At 45.7% G+C, this 21,323-nt stretch overlaps 1 protein-coding gene across 1 annotated transcript in view; it reads right to left on the bottom strand.

Annotated features, from left to right (window-relative positions):
• The window catches only part of LOC138666769 (oocyte zinc finger protein XlCOF7.1-like), a 143,530-nt gene that overhangs the window by 27,686 nt on the left and 94,521 nt on the right, over positions 1–21,323 (bottom strand). The window contains exons 13-16 of the mRNA XM_069754941.1: positions 10,144–10,295; positions 7,427–7,618; positions 7,239–7,344; positions 7,051–7,127 (exon numbers count right to left, since the gene is read on the bottom strand). Of these exons, the coding sequence (XP_069611042.1) occupies positions 7,051–7,127; positions 7,239–7,344; positions 7,427–7,618; positions 10,144–10,295 (527 nt within the window). The remainder of the gene's footprint in view (positions 1–7,050; positions 7,128–7,238; positions 7,345–7,426; positions 7,619–10,143; positions 10,296–21,323) is intronic.

Below are 21,323 nucleotides of genomic sequence, written 5' to 3'. Positions count from 1 at the left end.
AGCCCTCTGTCGCTGCCGGGATGAGCCCGCAAAAATGGGTGCAGCGAAAGAGGACTGCGAAAGGGGAAGACCTGATGGGCCAGCTCCCTGGTCTCCAGTGACTGTGGAAGACCCACCTGGTGCTGCGCTGCTGGATGGCTGGGACGGGTCCGTGGCTGTCGGCTGAAGGACCGCTCCAGAACCTGTGGCGACAGTCGTGCAGTGTGTGCTGTGAAAAAATAAAACAGAAAATTAATACCAAACGATAACAAGACGGTACATCCTATGGAATTAAAAATGACAGATTATGTCAATGCAATACAACCGGAGGCATGTGACAAATACTTACGTTCTCAAGAGAAGGACCGGTCTCAGGAAGGCCAGCACACGGTGGTACTTGTACAGCCGGTGCCTTGCTCCGGAACCACTAGCTGCACTCTTCTCTGCACGCAGGTCCTTGTTGAAGCGGTCCTTCATGGAACGCCAACGTGTTCTTACTTTGTCCACTGTGAAATAACAATAAAATATAATGGTCAGAATCAGGACTTTTGGCCATGCTCTCGTGACTGTGTGTGATGACAGAAACTACGAAAAGTTTCTGTCATCACACACAGTCAAGAGAGCATGGCCAAGGTCTGTTTCTTCACACTATCGTGCAATACTTACCAAATGCATTACGGACCCGTGGCGTTGAATTCTCCCAGCCATCCCACAACGCTTGGGCCACCTCACTCCACAAACGACGGATAACACTATTGACGGAGTGCTGTTGATCCCGGCTGTCCCACAACGGGACTCGCTCCTGTACCAGAGTGATTAGCAGGTCATTATCGATGTGGTCATCGTCCCGTTGTGAAACCTAAAATTTAATTAAAAAAAATTAAGTTTGCTCAACCACATTTAAAAAAAAAAAAAAAAAATGAGAAAGGGCAGAAATATGAAAGACAACTTAAATAAGGACAGTCTGCCTGGTATACATACCCGCTGCCGTCTTCCACCTGGACCTTGACTCCGCTGCTCCGTACCTCTCTGTCCCTCAGTTGAAGTGCTCTATAGAATAAAAAAAATATAATTGCCTCATGTGTCGATGTGACAGTCAATACTTACCAAGCTGACGGAACAAAAAATTACCTCGCTCACGTGATCCACTTCTGATTGCCGTGGCTGGAATTCATCATCAGACGAAGAAACCGGAGAAGACATTCTGATGCGTGTTGAAAGAAAAACATTGAAAAAATTAGGACATGTAGATCCAAAAAATTGAAGAATAATGCATTGGCAAGGATATACTCACATTGCTCTGTGTCTTGTCCAACAATGCGTCCGGGCAGGGTGCTGTCTTCCTTGGAGTCTGATGAGAAGTGACCAGAAACTTCCCCCAGCCTTCCTTTTATAACCCTTCAGCTATGGGGGAGCCTTATCAGTGTCTAGACAACCTTATCTTAACTATGGTGCCAAAAAAAACGCATGCGTCAAAAAAACGCATGCGTCAAAAAAACCGCATGCAAACGCATGTCCAAAAAAACGCATGCGTCTCCATTGACTCCAATGCAATTTTTTTCCAAAAAAAAACGCATGTGAACGCATGCGTTTTTTTGGAAAAAAAAAAACGCTTTGCAAAATACTACATGTTGCATTTTAGAAAGTGAACGCATGCAGTTAAAAAACGCATGCGTTCAAAAACGCGGACAAACGCGGACATCAAAAAACGCACGCGTTTTTAATGTTAAATATAGGGAAAAAAACGCATGCGTTTTTTTTTCGGAAAAACGCATGCGTTCAAAAACGCTAGTGTGAAACCAGCCTTAGATGGAATGGTCTGCAGACGTCACATTGCGTTTGCAGAACCCCTAATGTACCTAAACAGTAGAAACCCCCCACAAGTGACCCCATATTGGAAACTAGACCCCCCAGGGAACTAATCTAGATGTGTTGTGAGAACTTTGAACCCCCAAGTGTTTCACTACAGTTTATAACGCAGAGCCGTGAAAATAAAAAATCTTTTTTTTTCCCACAAAAAATATGTTTTAGCCCCGAGTTTTGTATTTTCCCAAGGGTAGCAGGAGAAATTGGACCCCAAAAGTTGTTGTCCTATTTGTCCTGAGTACGCTGATACCCCATATGTTGGGGTAAACCCCTGTTTGGGCACACGGGAGAGCTCGGAAGGGAAGAAGCACTGTTTTACTTTTTCAACGCAGAATTGGCTGGAATTGAGATCGGACGCCATGTCGCGTTTGGAGAGCCCCTGATGTGCCTAAACAGTGGAAACCCCACAATTATAACTGAAACCCTAATCCAAACACATCCCTAACCCTAATCCCAACAGTAACCCTAACCACACCTCTAACCCTGACACACCCCTAACCCTAATCCCAACCCTATTCCCAACCGTAAATGTAATCTAAACCCTAACTGTAACTTTAGCCCCAACCCAAACTGTAGCCCTAGCCCTAACCCTAGCCCTAACCCTAATCCTAACCCTAGCCCTAGCCCTAACCCTAGCCCTAACCCTAACCCTAGCCCTAACCCTAACCCTAGCCCTAACCCTAGCCCTAACCCTAGCCCTAACCCTAGCCCTAACCCTAGCCCTAGCCCTAACCCTAGCCCTAACCCTAGCCCTAACTCTAACCCTAGCCCTAATGGGAAAATGGAAATAAATACATTTTTTTAATTTTTCCCTAACTAAGGGGGTGATGAAGGGGGGTTTGATTTACTTTTATAGCGGGTTTTTTAGCGGATTTTTATGATTGGCAGCCGTCACACACTGAAAGACGCTTTTTATTGCAAAAAATATTTTTTGCGTTACCACATTTTGAGAGCTATAATTTTTCTATATTCTGGTCCACAGAGTCATGTGAGGTCTTGGTTTTTGCGGGACGAGTTGATGTTTTTATTGGTAACATTTTCGGGCACGTGACATTTTTTGATCGCTTTTTATTCCGATTTTTGTGAGGCAGAATGACCAAAAACCAGCTATTCATGAATTTCTTTTGGGGGAGGCGTTTATACCGTTCCGCGTTTGGTAAAATTGATGAAGCAGTTTTATTCTTCGGGTCAGTACGATTACAGCGACACCTCATTTATATCATTTTTTTATGTTTTGGCGCTTTTATACGATAAAAACTATTTTATAGAAAAAATAATTATTTTTGCATCGCTTTATTCTCAGGACTCTAACTTTTTTATTTTTTTGGTGATGATGCTGTATGGCGGCTCGTTTTTTGCGGGACAAGATGACGTTTTCAGCGGTACCATGGGTAGTTATATCTGTCTTTTTGATCGCGTGTTATTCCACTTTTTGTTCGGCGGTATGATAATAAAGCGTTGTTTTTTGCCTCGTTTTTTTTTTTTTTTTCTTACGGTGTTTACTGAAGGGGTTAACTAGTGGGCCAGTTTTATAGGTCAGGCCGTTACGGACGCGGCGATACTAAATATGTGTACTTTTATTGTTTTTTTTTTTTTTATTTAGATAAAGAAATGTATTTATGGGAATAATATTTTTATTTTTTTTTTCATTATTTTGGAATATTTTTTTAAATTTTTTTTTACACATTTGAAATTTTTTTTTTTTACTTTTTTACTTTGTCCCAGGGGGGGACATCACAGATCAGTGATCTGACAGTTTGCACAGCACTCTGTCAGATCACTGATCTGATAGGAGTGCAGGCTGCTTCACAGTGCCTGCTCTGAGCAGGCTCTGTGAAGCCACCTCCCTCCCTGCAGGACCCGGATCCGCGGCCATCTTGGATCCGGGGCTGGAGGGAGCAGGGAGGGAGGTGAGACCCTCGCAGCAACGCGATCACATCGCGTTGCTGCGGGGGGCTCAGGGAAGCCCGCAGGGAGCCCCCTCCCTGCGCGGTGCTTCCCTGTACCGCCGGCACATCGCGATCATCTTTGATCGCGGTGTGCCGGGGGTTAATGTGCCGAGGGCGGTCCGTGACCGCTCCTGGCACATAGTGCCGGATGTCAGCTGCGATAAACAGCTGACACCCGGCCGCGATCGGCGGCGCTCCCCCCGTGAGCGCTGCCGATCGCATATGACGTACTATTGCGTCCTTGGGAAGTAAAGCCCACCCCACATGGACGCAATAGTACGTCTAATGGCAGAAAGGGGTTAAATGTAGCTTTTTTGTTTTCAGTCCATCGGAGTTAATGTCAGTCCCCCCCCCCCCCTTCCAGCTGGCAATCTGGTGTAACTGCAGTGTTACTGGGTCAGCTGATGTGGGTGGTGACCACGCCCATCATCTTATAAATGGTCACCTGATGCATTAGCTGGTGGTTGATGACAGAGCAATCTTCAGTGTCCAAGCCTGAGTGAGGTGCTCTCTGGTGCAGTGGTGCTTCTACTGGGTTCTTTATCCTGGTGCCTTTATTCCGCTGTGCGGAGCTTTGCAGCAGAGAAAGCTAAGTGTTTATTTCCTCGCCCCTTTCGTGTTTGTCACTATCCCCCGTGTGGAAATATCTGCAGTGGTGAGGCTAGTGCCCCTTGCCGGCCAGCGCACTAGCCAGGGCAGAGATAGGTGACAGTTAGGGACAAGGTATCCTGACAGAGGTGGGGGGAAGGACCAACTTAGGGCATTAGGGGAGTGCAGGGACAGGCTCAGGCTTGAGCTCAGGGGTGTCCCTTCCTTTATTTCCCTATTGGTAGGGCCTTCCTCCCCCCTTTTCCATCCCATTGTTTGTGTGTTGTGCCATCCGCTTACCGACCCCCGCCGTAGGGGTCGCTTTACACACCGTGACACCAATTCTTCACACGATTTGTTCATTGTGTCTCCCAAAGATAGCAGTGATGCTTGGCTCACATTTATCCTGTGCTCTGCACTTACACTGGGGTGTAATACAACTCACTATAATGAGGCAGATGGAGTCACTTTGGACTTCGTCTGGTCTATGTTCCAGCGGTGTCCCATCATTTTAGGCATTTTTAAAGAGCATAATTGTGGTTGACTACAGTTCTGTACAGGCCTAAAAAGATGGATACCAGCGGAAACAGAAGGCAAACAGAGTCTAAAGAGTCTCCATCTGCCTCATTATAGCGCTTGGTTTCATCTGAAGCAGATTTTGTGGGATTTACACGGAAACCCCAGCATAGAACACAAAAATGTGATCAGACTAATACTGAAAGAGATAAAAAAATGTTATGTACCCTAAAATTTTACCAATAAAGACCCTAATATATCCCTCACAAAACCAGCCCCAACTCAGGTCTGTCTTCTGTCTCTGGAAATAAAGGGAGTTCCCACACTACTGGCAGAACAAAGACTCTGTAAAAGTGACATGGCTCCCACCCTCTCAAATAAGATCCTGTGAAATCTGGGCTTCCGAATCCAAATGCCCCCCTCCTTCTGACGCCCACTGTGCCTAAACTGCAGTCAACGGCCACATGTTTGGCATTATTGTAGTGAGGACAGCCCAATAAACAATTCACGGGTTGCGTATCACCAGAAGTACAAGCTGGGCGCAATGTATGGGGGAGCTACAATATATGGGGACTACACTGTACGGTGACACAATCTTTGGACACTAAACTGTCAGATTTGCAATTCTCCAGAATAAAGCGTGGACGTTACAAAACAGTCACTACAGCCGTAGATGAATTCATTGAGAGATGCAATTTCTACAATGGAGTCACTTTTGGGGTTTTCCTGCTGTTCTGGCACCTTAGTGGCTCCATAAATGTCACCCATAAACTATTCTAAGGCTCCAAAAGTCAAATAGCGCTCCTTTCTTCTCAGCCCTGACATGTGTCCAAAGAGTACTTTCTAAGAACATATGGGATATCACCACGTTCAGGAGAAATTGCGTAATAAATTGTGGGGTCCAGTTTCACCTATTACCCCTTGTGTAACTGACAAATTTGTAACAAAAACAAAAAAATGAATTTTTTACCACTAAAATGTTATATTTCCACATCCCAAAAGTATAAAATTCTGTGAGGCACCTGTGTGTTGAAAATGCTCACTACACCCCTACATGCGGAGGAGTGGATATTGCCCCAACAACCACCTATCAGATATTAATCCTAACTTTGTTACTTAATCCCTCTATTTGGACACATCAGAAAAACTCATATGAACACCATTCGTGTCATTGCAGTCTATAAGACCATCAGGGGGTTCATCTAAATCCCATCTCAGTCTAATTTTTATCGGTATTCAAATGGAACCTACAAATGCCCCACAAAAATGCATTCTGAACGAGGCCAAAGATTTGTCACCCAAGTAGGGGACTGCAGAGAAAAGAACGTACTGCCAGCTTCCACTGCAGATTAGAGGTAATTGGGAGGAATTTGTAGTGGGACAACTGATGTAAAACTTGATGTCACGGTGTGACCCGACCCAACGGGTGGTTGGTCAATTGGTCAACGGACGGCACAACTCACAAACAACAGGATGGAAAAGGTGAGAAGAAGGCCCTACCCGTAGGGAATGGTCACCACCTGAGCTCAAACCTGAGCCTGTCCCTGCATTCCCCTAACGCCCTATGCGGGTCCTTCCCCTGTCAGGATACCTCATTCCTAGTAGTCACCTATTACTGCCCTGGCTAGTGCACTGGCAGGCAAGGAGCACTAGCCTCACCTCTGCAGATAATACACACAAAGGGAAGTGACTAACACCAAAGGGACAAGGTAACAAAAACACCACACTTAGCTTATGTACACCGCTGCTAAGCTACACACCACAGAAAACAACAGCAACTAGACTCCAAACACCAGCTGTGGCTGACACCAGAGCACTGCTCCTGTTAGGCTGGTCTCCAGAAAGAAACTGAATCAACAACAGTCAGCTGATGCATCAGGTGACCTTTTAAAGGATGGTGGGAGTGGTCACAACCTGCATCAGCTGACCCAGCAGCACTGCAGTAACATAAAAGTGCCAGTGGGGGAAAGAAACTGACAATAACCCCCCCGATGGTCCAAAAGGAAAAAAGTTTTAAACTGAGTGGAACCAGAGCTGCCACAAATCCAAAAATGGATCATGACACTTGGTTTGGGAGGAGTTACAAGAAAAGTGGACAACCTTTGGAATGAAGACAAGGCCTAGAAAGCTCATATACAGACCATATACCTACCTGATGATCCTCTGGACAATCCTGAGTATAAAACGGTCTGGAACATCTCTTTGGTGTACTTGTATTGCTGGATCCATCTGAAAAACACACACACAATAACTGAATGCATGGTTAACGTGTGGTGATCAGTCGATGGATATACAGTGACATGAACATTGAATTTCCAATTAACAAAATGATCCTCTTACCCGGTGAGGCAATAGGCTGTTGGTCCTCATACTGGTCAGCTTTGCATAGATCACTATGTCCTTCTACATACTTCCACTTCTCCGGGCAGAAATATTCTGCGAAATCCTGGCACACAATGACACAGTCATCATCCAGACATCTTTCTTGGTGTTACTGTATAATGTGCAAGCATCCCAGCAGCGCTCACCTCTCCAGTCAGCAGCTCAGTGATCTTGTTGGTGAGTACTAGGATCTTCCTCCTATTTTTTCTGATATGAAATATTGAGTGAATTTGAAGCCATGTGATGGGGCTCTGGATCTTGCTCCATTCTCTTGAAGCAAGGGGGTGTTTGGTAGGAATGTCGCTCTCACAACGTGTCTTCTTCACAACTATGCATTCCTGTGTGTGGCAAGAAGAAATATCACAAAACTTTAGGGCAGAACCAAACCGCTGTACACTTGTAAGGTCAAGGCCAATCATCTTTGACTCCAGCATGATGTAGGAATAGACACTGATTCCAACAATATATCACTTACTGGGCTGCTTACTATAGTTTTGATAATTGCTGTTTTATCAGCAGATGGTTATAACTAAATGACTAGTAAATCTGCAGCCATGGAGTCCTCAATATTTATGAGCTCTGTATAATCCTGCACACGACACTGACAGGCAGTTTCTGCCTATGCAGTGTACACAGAAAGCTGCCAATCAGTGTTGGGCGCTGGGTTATACAGAACTCAACATTCAGAGAACTTGTAGATCTGCAGCAGGCAGAGCTGTGATTCTATCAAAATTACAACAAGAAGCCCAGTAAGTGATACATTGCTAGAATCAGGTTTTCTGACAATATATCATGCCATCTTCAGATGGGGTAGCAAAAACCTGGAGACAGGTTCCCTTAAGGCTGTGCGCTCACAGTGAGTCTTTCATGCGGCATATTTTCACTGTGTCGAAAACAGTGTCATACAGTTCCAGCAAAGTGGATGGGATTCAACTGTGCTTCTTTTGTACTCAGCGTAAACTCGCTCCACAACATGACAATTTCTCTTCCGGGTACTGAGAGTTCTATGTGATGATTTTTCCCATAGACTTACATTAGATGCGGAAAATCAGTAAGTATGAAATAGATATGCGTTTTTGTGCGAAAGTCAAAATGCATATAATTTACACGACTGTATCAGTAAAGTTTTGCCAAATGTAATAAGTACCAGAAGTATCAAATACAAATCATCTTTATTTTAAACATGACATACCAACAACAAAAAAAGCACAATGTCAAAAGCGCATGTAAAAAAAGTTATGCAAAAACACAATTAATGTATTGGTACATCCAAGGTCGCCTCCCCATTTGATGCAGCTCCGGTGATGATCCTGCAACTTTTCCGGTACATGTCAGTTGATTTCACCAGTGGCTGTTAACATGCTAATCTTTGACGGCGGCATTTAACATGATCACGCCGGAAACGCGTCACTTATCCCGCCCATCAGCGTCCCTGTCACATGCCTGCGGTTCGCAGATTGGCATTGGCATGACAACTCGGGGTCTGCAGGAGACCCCTGTGGTTGTCATCGCCGAACTGCTATGACCACCACCCTGCGGACGGCGCTCATAGCAGGTAAGCATTTTAGTTACACATAGCAGGGCTAGAGTCCTGCTATGTGTAGCACAGGTGATCATAAGATCACAGCTTCTAGTCTCCAATGGAGACTACTGAAACCAGTATATATAAAGAATAAATAAAATTAAAAAAAATAAAAGTTTCAATCACCCCCCCCATTCGCCCCATTCAAAATAAAACAACTAAGAAAAAATAAAAAGTACACGTATATGGTATCACCATGTTCAGAATCGCCCGATCTATCAATATATAAAAAGAATTAATCCAATCGGTAAACTGCATGAGAAACGGGGAAAAAAAATCTAACGCCGGAATTACATTTTTTGAGTCGCAGCAACATTGCGCTAGAGTGCAATAATAGGCGATGAAAAGAGCGTATCTGCACCAATGGAGACGCTACGGGTCTCTGAAAATGGAGACCTTTTTTTGTTCAAACTGGATTATTTTTTCACCACTTAAGTGAAAAAGAACCTAGACATGTTTGGATGTTTGGTGTCTATGAACTCGTAATGACCTGGAGAAGCATAATGGCAGGTCAGTTTTAGCATTTAGTGAACCTAGCAAAAAAAAAAAACAATTGTGGAATTGAAATTTTTATTTGCAATTTCACCCCACTTTGATTTTTTCCCCGTTTTCCAGTATACTATATGTACTGGAAGTCTCAGCAAGATAAATGTCACCCGTACAATGTATTGGACGCGGTGAAATATTGGACGCGGTGAAATGAACACATGCGGATTCACCTGCGCTCAAAAGACGGCAGCGCTTGGCCGCAGTGGACATGTGCTGCATTCAAAGTGCTGCTGACTCCTGACCCTGGGAACATACCCTTAGAGGTGCATCAATAGCTTTTTAACCACTATGTGTGCATCCAACACTGAAGTGGCATTTCTGGATTACAACTGTCAGTAGGATCAAACCTCCTAGGCCGTCTATATGGGCATGTAGGGCATAGGAAGCAAAATAAAATGATACCTAGATATCTGAAATCCGATGTCTTATTCCAGAGAAATCCAAGTTTTTCTTATATGTAAATGAGCTGTTCAGGACTAGGGGCGGGGCATAGATCTCCCTGAGAATCTGCCTCCGGAGCTTATTATAAATGAAAGCGAGTGCTACCAGGAAGAGACACGTAACTGACAGTCTACTCTCCTACATCACAGCTCTGCAGTGAGATCAGAACTAACACTAACTTCCATTTCAGAAAAATGTGGATTTCTCTGGAATAACTCTGTGCATTCTGCGAGCAAAAAATTGTAACAGTCAAGCAACTAGTAATGCCATGTAACTCCCCAAATTCCTTACCTCTCCAGTCAGTAGATAAACGATCTCTAAGGTGAGGTTTAATAACGTCTCACTCATCTTTTCTCTATCCTTGTCCATCCTTGGTGGGTCAGTCTGGACCAGGAGCAATGTCGAACAGACTACAGTATCAGAAGAATTCAGTGCATAAGATCCTTAACTGCAGAAATAAGTGGAAAAAGCTCACTGGTGATATAATATATTCAGAAGTTGCAACATGATTATCCCCTTTCCAACAATTGATGCACTGGTAAGCCCACTGTTGGGTCTCTGTGTATGTGGGTTCAGGAGCTGAGCTTGCATCATATTAGGCAGATGCAGGCTGCTCCACTCACTGCTGACAACCCATTATTTACCAGCTCTGACAACAGCATTTAAAGCGCAATGCTGGGCATGCGCCATTCCATGCAACAATTGCCTGCAAAAGACAAGATCATTGGATGCTTATGGGGGCTGTAACGGCAGCTGGGGGTCTGCAATGATGGCTGTCCCTGTGGCTTGCATTCACAGGACACCTTGATTTTCTCTATATGCTGCTTAGCGTTATATTGCAGCATATAGGACAAGTGATCAGATGAAGGTCCAAGTCCCTAAAAATTTCAGAATCATGTTTTAGTTTTTTTGTAGCAACAACCCCGGCAAAAAAATACATATAAAAAGCAACAACAGTACATGTACCAGGAAAAGTTATCACTAAAAACGTCAAATCGCCACCAAAGAAACAAGATTTCACACAACTACACTGATGTAAAAATGTCAAAGATCTCAGAAAATAACAGCACAAAGCAATTTTTCGCGCAGGACCTGTGATGACGTCGAGGTCACACGACCGTGACGTCATGGCAGGTCCTTCGCGCGCAGGGCCTGTGATGAGGTCGCGGTCACATGACCGTGACGTCATGGCAGGTCCTTCTCCCATACCATAGTTGGCACCGGAAATTGCCGCTTGCATGGAGCGGTTACCGGAGTGGTAAAGGCGGCGGAAGGTGAGTATATAATGATTTTTTTTTTTTAACATTAGATCCTTTTACTATTGACGCTGCATAGGCAGCATCAATAGTAAAAACTTGGTCACACAGGGTTAATAGCGGCGGTAACGGAGTGAGTTACCCGCGGCATAACGCGGTCCGTTACCGCCGGCAGTAACCCTGTGTGAGCGGTGACCGGTGGGGAGTATGCGGGCGCTGACTGCGGGGAGTAAGGAGCGGCCATTTTCTTCCGGACTGTGCCCGTCGCTGATTGGTCGTGGCTGTTTTGCCGCGACCAATCAGCGATTTGGATTTCCTTGACAGAGGCCGCGACCAATGAATATCCGTGACAGACAGAAGGACAGACAGAAGGACAGACAGACGGAAGTGACCCTTAGACAATTACCGTATATAGTAGATTATTTTCAGTAACAGCGCGGTCATCTGCTGAGGTTCTCCTCCACTATTAGGGCGCGTCACCCAGTTGTAATCAAGGTTACCTGATTAGGGGCCCACTCAGAAGTTTTGCCCACCTGAACCAAAACCCTAGCTATGCCTGTTTCTTGGCATAATGGGAGGAAAGAATAAAAGTGCAAAAATTGCAGAATCAGGAAGGAATTAAGTCTGTGCTCATCTACAGTTTTATGGAGTACCATAAATTGCTCCTTTTTAGTGGCACCTTATTTTTCTACACGATTTTTTTATTGACAACTTTACTTATTCAAATATTTTAGACAGATTTGTGACTTTTTTTCTCTCAAAATGTTGCATTTTTGCTGCAGACTTTCACTCCCACTCTCCCTCTCCTTCCAGGAATAATGTTGGGGGAGGATTTTTTTCATTTGGGGCACTAGTGGTATTTTTTTTTAAATATAGGATTTGTGCCTTTTGTTGCTGAAAAGATGCAAAAACTGTTTTCAGGAAAAAAACAACACTTTTTTATTTTGCACCAAACTAATAAACAGTGTGCTATTTCGAAGACTTTGGCCCAAAAAAGTCAGCAAAAATCACAAGACAAAAAAATGCGACTACAATAAATCACAAATGATGAATCGTGCACTAATACATTCCCTGACCCTGTGTAAATGATCTTTAGTTAGGAAAAAGCAGGAAATGGACTTATGTGTGCCCCAAAATCTGCATGGGCTCGGTTATGATTGTGTTCCATATTCCCATTGGATTTCACCCATTGCAGATGTTACACAACAGAGAGGGAATATTAGAATCTGCTGAATGTTTTTACTTGAATTTAACTGTACTTTTAGCACACTACTCCACTATTTAAAAATAGCAAAACCCTTTATTAGCTACTTCCTCAGAAGCCAGAAAGGAAAATCTGTAACTTGAACTTTTCGTCTTAAAGGATTGTCCAGGACTTACATACAATCCATAAAACAGGTCACTAATATGAGACTGGTGGGAGATCTACACCAGGCACAGATCAGCTGTTATTAGCTCCAACACTATCATTTTAAAATTATTTTATCCAAGGCTTCTTTTACACTTAACGTGATTTTTTGCGGGCTGTATCGCCGTAATTTTCCCGCTCTGCCACAAAAATCTTACGGATCGGCGTTTTTCTGGATTAGAAGAGTAGGGAAAAAGTAGGGACCAAAAAACCCGGCGATCAGCAAAAAAGCTTCCATTGTTTTTGCGGCCCCATTGATTTTCAATGGGAACCGTGTCCAGAAGCTGTTAAAATACACTGCTCAAAAAAAATAAAGGGAACACTTAAACAACAGAATATAACTCCAAGTAAATCAAACTTCTGTGAAATCAAACTGTCCACTTAGGGCTCCTTTCCACTTGCGAGATAAACGTCCGTGTCTCGCATGTGAAAACCAAGCTCTGGCGCCGGCACTTGGGAGCGGAGAGTGCGGCTGCACAGCAACACATGGAGCCGTACGCTCCGCTCCCTAGTACTGGCGCCAGAACTTGGTTTTCACATGCGAGACACGGACGTTTATCTCGCAAGTGGAAAGGAGCTCTTAGGAAGCAACACTGATTGACAATCAATTTCACATGCTGTTGTGCAAATGGAATAGACAACAGATGGAAATTATTGGCAATTATCAAGACACACTCAATAAAGGAGTGGTTCTGCAGGTGGTGACTACAGACCACATCTCAGTACCAATGCTTTCTGGCTGATGTTTTGTTCACTATTGAATGTTGGTTGTGCTTTCACACTCGTGGTAGCATGAGACGGACTCTACAGTCATGGCCAAAAGTTTTGAGAATGAGACAAATATTAATGTTTCCAAAGTCTACTGCTTCATTTTTTCTAATGGCAATTTGCATATACTCCTGAATGTCAGAGTGATCAGCTTAACAGCAATTACTGTACTTGCAAAGTCGATATTTGCCCAGAAAACGAACTTTAACCCCCAAAACACATTTCAACATCATTGCAGTCCTGCCTTAAAAGGAGCAGCTAACATCGTTTTAGTGATTGATCCATTAACACAGGTGTGGGTGTTGATTAGGACAGGGCTGGCGATCAATCGGTCATGATTAAGTAAGAATGACATCACTGGACACTTTAAAAGGAGGCTGGTGCTTGGTATCATTGTTTCTCTTCAGTTAACCATGGTTATCTCTAAAGAAACACGTGCAGCCATCATTGCACTGCACAAAAATGGCCTAACAGGGAAGAGTATCGCAGCTACAAAGATTGCACCTCAGTCAACAATCTATCGCATCATCAAGAACTTCAAGAAGAGAGCTTCCATTGTTGTCAAAAAGGCTCCAGGTGCCCAAGAAAGACCAGCAAGCGCCAGGACCGTATCTTAAAACTGTTTCAGCTGCGGGATCGGACTACCAGCAGTGCCGAGCTTGCTCAGGAATGGCAGCAGGCTGGTGTGAGTGCTTCTGCACGCACTGTGAGGCGGAGACTCTTTGAGCAAGGCCTGGTTTCAAAGAGGGCAGCAAAGAAGCCACTTCTCTCCAGAAAAAACATCAGGGACCGACTGATATTCTGCAAAAGGTACAGGGAGTGGACTGCTGAGGACTGGGGCAAAGTCATTTTCTCTGATGAATCCACTTTTCGATTGTTTGGGACATCTGGAAAACAGCTTATTTGGAGAAGAAGAGGTGAGCGATACCACCAGTCTTGTCTCATGCCAACTGTAAAGCATCCTGAAACCATTCATGTGTGGGGTTGCTTCTCAGCCAAGGGAATCGGCTCACTCAGTCTTGCCTAAAAACACAGCCATGAATCAAGAATGGTACCAAAATGTCCTCCAAGAGCAACTTCTCCCAACCGTCCAAGAGCAGTTTGGAGCCCAACAATGCCTTTTCCAGCATGATGGAGCACCTTGCCATAAAGCAAAGGTGATAACTAAATGGCTCATGAAACAAAACATAGAGATTTTGGGTCCATGGCCTGGAAACTCCCCAGATCTTAATCCCATTGAGAACTTGTGGTCAATCATCAAGAGACGGGTGGACAAACAAAAACCAACAAATTCTGGCAAAATGCAAGCATTGATTATGCAAGAATGGACTGCTATCAGTCAGGATTTGGTCCAGAAGTTGATTGAGAGCATGCCAGGGAGAAATGCAGAGGTCTTGAAGAAGAAGGGTCAACACTGCAAATATTGACTTGCTGCATTAACTCATTCTAACTGTCAATATAACCTATTGGTACTCATAATATGATTGCAATAATATTTCTGTATGTGATATAAACATCAGACAAACACTAATAAAAACCAGAGGGCAGCAGATCATGTGAAAATATAATTTTGGTGTCATTCTCAAAACTTTTGGCCATGACTGTACAACCCACACAAGTGGCTCAGGTAGTGCAGCTCATCCAGGATGGCTCATCAATGTGAGCTGTGGCAAGAAGGTTTGCTGTGTCTGTCAGTGTAGTGTCCAGAGGCTGGAGGCGCTACCAGGAGACAGGCCAGTACACCAGGAGACGCTGAGGGGGCCGTATGAGGGCAACAACCCAGCAGCAGGACTGCTATCTCAGCCTGTGTGCAAGGAGGAACAGGAGGAGCACTGCCAGAGCCCTACAAAATGACCTCCAGCAGGCCACAAATGTGCATGTGCCTGCAAAAATGATTAGAAACCGACTCCATGAGGATGGTCTGAGTGCCCGACATCCACAGGTGAGGGTTGTGCTTACAGCCAACAACTGTGCGGGACGCTTGGCATTTGCCACAGAACACCAGGATTGGTAAATTCACCACTGGTGCCCTGTGCTCTTCACAGATGAAAGCAGGTTCACACTGAGCACATGTGACAGACATGACAGTCTGGAGACGCCGTGGAGAGCGATCGGCTGCCTGCAACATCCTTCAGCATGACCGGTTTGGCAGTGGGTCAGGAATGGTGTGGGGTGGCATTCCTTTGGAGGGACGCACAGCCCTCCATGTGCTCGCCAGAAGTAGCCTGACTGCCATTAGGTACCGAGATGAGATCCTCAGACCCCATGTGAGACCATATGCTGGTGCTTTTGGCCCTGGGTTCCTCCTAATGCAGGACAATGCCAGACTTCATGTGGCTGGAGTGTGTCAGCAGTTCCTTCAAGATGAAGACATTGAAGCTATGGACTGGCCTGCCCATTCCCCAGACCTGAATCTGAGTGAACATATCTGGGACATCATGTCTCACACAATCCACCAACGTCATGTTACACCACAGACAGTCCAGGAGTTGGCGGATGCTTTAATCCAGGTCAGGGAGGGGATCCCATAGGAGACCATCCGCCACCTCATCAGGAGCATGCCCAGGCATTGTAGGGAAATCATTCAGGCACGTGGAGGCCACACACACTACTGAGCATCATTTCCTTGCCATGAGGCATTTCCACTGAAGTTGGATCAGCCTGCAATTTGATTTTCCACTTTGATTTTGAGCATCATTCCAACTCCGGACCTCCGTGGGATATTAGTTATTTATGTTGATCATTTTTAGGTTTTATTGTTCTCAACACATTCCACTATGTAATGAATAAATATTTACAACTGGAATATTTCATTCAGTGATATCTAGGATGTAGGATTTTAGTTGTTCCCTTTATTAGTTTGAACAGTAAGCTCAATATTTTTTCACGGCCGTAAATACGGCCCTCTTACAAATTTTTGAGGCCCCATAGAAATGCATTGGGGCTGCAAAAACACAGCAAGTGTAAAAACCAGCCTTAAACTTAAATTTCCCGTTTTCTGTCCCTCCTCTAGGATTACTATTGTAGTATTTTGGATCACATACTGATCTTTCCAAAATTATTAATGCGTTAAATGGTGTAGCAGGACCAGTAAATGCTTCCGTTACTCCCCCTAGCTACCATGGAAACCCAATAAACACTTTAGATGCTGCGATCACTATTGACCAAGAACCTAAGGGGTTATATAGCCATGGAGAACTATTCTGAAAGCGATCTTGTCCACATCCCCTTCATGTGGCAGTGGGAGGTGGCGGATCCTGGGAGCATCACAACCCAGAGTGGCAGGGGACTGGGAAAAGTGACAATTACTTTTCATTTTCCAACCTAAACTTATGGCAGATTGATTTTACCTGGCCCCTATACATGGGCACAATCAGCGGTTTCTCTAAGAGCCAGGTTCAGCTGCAATGGTTAAAACAAACTCATCAGCCAAGGGAAGCGGTCATTTATGACCACAGATTGCCCACCTAGGCATCAGTGTAGCTAGACATGGCCACAATAGTGCTATACACAGGGGAAAAGCCAGTATACAGTGTATACACCAGGCAGTGCTAGGGACACAGGATACCCTGTACATGGGCAGAGGAGACGCCCCCTACAGAGAGAGCCGAGGAGTGCACCCTGTGCAGGTGAGCGTCCGTCCTCTGTGTAACACATGCACTGCACGAAGCGCAGACAGACATGGCGATGGAGGATATATGAGGAGAACCCTCTCTCTCCGCACAGCCACACTCACACTGAGCACTCACTGACCCGCCGCCGGAAGGACGATCTTTATTCCCTACCGCCACTCCCAGGAATGCCATGAACTTCCGGTCTGTGCGTACCACGTGACTAGCATAAGTGGTTGCTAGAGTCGAAGACTTTGTTTACTGATGCGCGCTCGGTGTGCGCCATTTTGTTGGAGCTTGAAGGGGTGACTAATACGGATATATGTCCCTGCTAAGTTACCTCACACTTTCCCCCCAGACACAGTGTCCTAGTACCAGTCAGTGTGTATCAATTATACAGTGTTCTTGCTGGTTGGTCTTTGAGAAAAGACTCTTCCATGGGCAATGAATGGCTCCTCAGCCTCTAAGACAATGGCAAAGCACAGGGTAGTGAGGACCACAGTGATCACCAAGGATGTAGCCAAACATGGGCATATAAGCGAATCGCCCGGTAATGTGGCTGACCACCAGAGTGATAATATGGCACACTAAAGCGCCAGAGACCTAGCCCATTTCTGTCTGGAAAAAAATATAAAAATATTTAGAATTGAGAGTCCTCAGTGGTTGATACCTTTTAGGCCATGTTCACACTATGCGTTTTTAACTGCGGAACCGCCGCGATTTTGCCGCTGCGGATCCGCAGCTGTTTTCCATGCAGGGTACAGTACAATGTACCCTATGGAAAACAGGAACCACTGTGCACATGATGCGGCAATTAACTAAAAAAGCCGCGCTGAATAGCTGCGGTAAAAAAGAAGTACCATGTCACTTCTTTTTGCGGAACTGCAGCGGTTCTGCACCCATTGACCTCCATTGTGAGGTCAAACCAGCAGTAAAACCCGCAGACGAAAAAAATATCTGCGGGTTTTCTGCGGTTTGTGGTGCAGAACAGCTGCAGCAGGAAGTGCGTGGGCGGAGTGTGGCTGACCCCCCGTGCCCCAATCCCACCCCCCCATGCTCCGATGCCACCCCCCCGTGCTCCGACGCCCCCCCCCCCCCCCCGTGCCCTCATCTCCCCCCCTTATACTTACCGGGCCTCCCGGTGTCCGCCCGGCCGTCTTCTCCCTGGGTGCCGCCATCTTCCAAAATGGCGGGCGCATGCGCAGCGCGCCTGCCGAATCTGCCGGCCGGCAGATTCGTTCCAGGCACATTTTGATCACTGTGATAACCTCACAGTGATCAAAATAAAAAAAAGGTAAATGACCCCCCCCCCCCCCCTTTATCACCCCCATAGGTAGTAACAATAATAAAATAAATAATTTTTTTTTTTTTTCCCCCACTACAGTTAGAACTAGGGTTAGGGTTAGGGGTAGGGTTAGGGTATTTTCAGCCATTTTAACCCTAAAAAAACTTCCTAGAAAGCACACAGACTCTGCAGAGAAAACTGCATAAAAAACCACACTAAAAACCGCATCAAAAAAACGCATAAAAAAACGCACACAAAAAACGCACCTGCGTTTTCTGCCAAGAGCTGCGGTTTTTAGTGCAGAAAAAACAGCAGGGAAATCAGGAACGTGTGAACATGGCCTTTATGGCTAACTGAAAAGATGGTAACCATCTTTTCCTGTGGAAAAAAAATAAACAGGCTCACCTTTGCATCAGAAAAAGTAACTGCATATTCTTAGGTCTCATGCCCACTTGCGGAGAAATCTGATCAATGCAATCCGATAAAAATTCGGATTGAATTTGGACCAATATTATTCTATGATTGTGTCTTCATCTGCGTTTTTTTTCCACCTCAGATCGGATCACGATCGGACTGGAAAAAAGTCGCAGCATGCTGCGATTGTAATCGTAAGTTGGAACGCATCCCGCAATAGAAGTGAATTGTGCAAAAAAACAATCAGGACCATGCGAGTGCTGTATAATTTCTACACACCGCATTTGAAAAGCCGGTAATTCATGTGCCACATACAGTAAAAGCACACTGACAGGTTAGAACAGAATAGATATATACACATAGAATACATATATATACATGACAGTAACACAAACATCTATATATTTATTTATTTATATTACATAGAAGAAAAGACGGTAATTCAGCCGCAGCGTAGTGTAAAATCACCGCAGGAGCCGACAGGATAGAAGAGATGGATTACATACAGTAAATACATATAGCATAGGTAGATATATAGATGTCAGTGACAAATACAATTAGTGCAGTGTGTGTGCAGCTTACTGTATGTGAGATCTTTTGGAACACCTGGAGTGGACCCGCAGATCCACGACAATGAACCTCCCAAGGGTGAGCTGACCAGGTATACCACCCCCTCCCTATACAGGGAGCGTTAGGGGCAGATCCAAGGGAGACTATTGCCGCAGAAGCAGGAACCCAGAGACAGGTAGTAGGAGGTACAAAATAGAGAAGCTAGGCGTAGGACGGACAGAGCGGGGTAAGATGAAGTACAGTTTGGTAAGAGGCGAGTACAGGCGAGACCAAAGGAGCACTGGGAAGGGGAAGACACAAAGGAAGCAGGACAGGACAGAGACACCAGACTAACAGAGTACGGAGTGAACACTGGGAAGGCTGGACTGGACGAGGAAACAAGGAAGCCTGGGAAAGGCAGAGAAGCTGAACTGGCTGGACAGAGTGGAGACTCAAAACAGGCAATGCAAAGACAAAGGTGGACCTGAGTCACAGATGCACAAATGACAAACAGGCAAGGAGCAGAGGAAGGAATCGCCTTAAATACATGGAGTGCTGAAGGACTTCCGGGTCACGGTCCTCCAGGATCACAGAGAGGAGATACAGAGCACCTGTAAATCAGAAAGAGGAAGTGCTGGAGTGGGCGGTGCACACGCGCACCCGACGAGAGCCAAGGAGGGGAGAAGAATGAAGGAGAGGACGCGCCTGCAGGAGGAGAGCGCCGCAGCAGGTAAGTATGAGCGGGGGGAGCGGCAGTGGTCCCGGCAGCAGGCACGGCCGCAGAAGGAGTGGCCTTGACACTGTACATGTATTTAATTACCGTATTTTTCCGACTATAAGATGCAATTTTTCCCCAAAAAAATTGTGAGGAAAATGGGGGGTCCGTCTTATAGTTGGAATGCAGGCTTACCAGCAGTGTGGCGGTGGCAGAGGTGCGGGGATGATGAGGCGCGGTGAGCGGTATGGCGTGAGCAGGGTCCCTTTCACAGGTGAGGTTATGCCACGGCCCAGTATCCAAGGCGAGCAGCAGAGCTGCGTGAGTCACGGCTTTCTCGGTGGCGGCGGCCATCTTCCTGAGGCCGCACGTGCGCAGATTGAGTTTTCTGCTTCCTGGGGCTTCAGGAAAATGGCCGAGGGAGGCCACGCGTGCGCACATTGAGATCGCGGCAGCCATTTTCCTGAAGCCGAGTTCGTAGATTGAGATATCGGCTTCAGGAAAATGGCTGCCGCGATCTCCATCTGCGCACGCGCGGCCTCCCGTGGCCATTTTCCTGAAGCCCTGGGAAGCAGAGTACTCAATCTGCACACGCGGCTGCCTCAGGAAGATGGCCGCCGCCACGGAGAAACTGGTGATTAACACAGCTCTGCTGCTCACCTTGGATGCCGGGCCACGGCGTCACTTCACCTGAGGAAGTGACCACACATCTGCCGCCACCACAGCACTGCCGCAACCCCCCCATGGACACCAGGCCATAGCATCGCCCACCTAAGCAGGAAGGGACCCTGCTCAGGTGCACGCCGTACCGCCCACCGTGCCTCAGCATCACCGCACCTCTGCTGACACCATGCCTCCTGTGACTCTGCTCTGCCACTGCCTGCCCTCAAGTAAGATATCTTAAATTCGAACAATAAGACGGACCCCATCTTCTAAAAAATCTTTTTTTCTGCAATTTTCACCCCAAATTTGGGGTGCGTCTTATGGTCTTATAGTCCGAAAAATACGGTAATTAAGATTTTTGGGGAAAAATGGCGTGGGATCCCATGTAATTTTTGTAACCAGCAGAGGGAAAGCCGACAGCTGGGGGCAGATATTTATAGCCTGGGAAGGTGGTAATACCCATGGAGCTTCCTAGGATATTAATATCAGCTCACAACTGTATACTTAGCCTCCTTTACTGGCTATTGAAATGGGGGACCCTAAAAAAATGACGTGGGGTACCCCTATAATTAATAACCAGCAAAGGCAATGGATACTGCCCCCCAGGCTAAAAACATCTGTTCTCAGCCGCCCCAGAAAATCTCTAAGATGCGCCAATTCTGGCACTTAGTCTTGCTCTTCTCATTTGCCCTGTAGCGGTGGCAAGTGGGGTGTTAGTTGGGGGGTTGATGTCACCTTTGTATTGTCAGACGACATCAAGCCCCGAGGTTAGTAATGGAGAAGCGTCAATATGACACCCCAT

This window comes from Ranitomeya imitator, chromosome 2 (genome assembly GCF_032444005.1).
Source record: "Ranitomeya imitator isolate aRanImi1 chromosome 2, aRanImi1.pri, whole genome shotgun sequence".
In the NCBI taxonomy this organism is placed as follows: domain Eukaryota; kingdom Metazoa; phylum Chordata; class Amphibia; order Anura; family Dendrobatidae; genus Ranitomeya; species Ranitomeya imitator.
The sequence above is the reverse complement of the archived record's forward strand: the minus strand, read 5'-3'. Positions and strand labels throughout refer to the sequence as shown.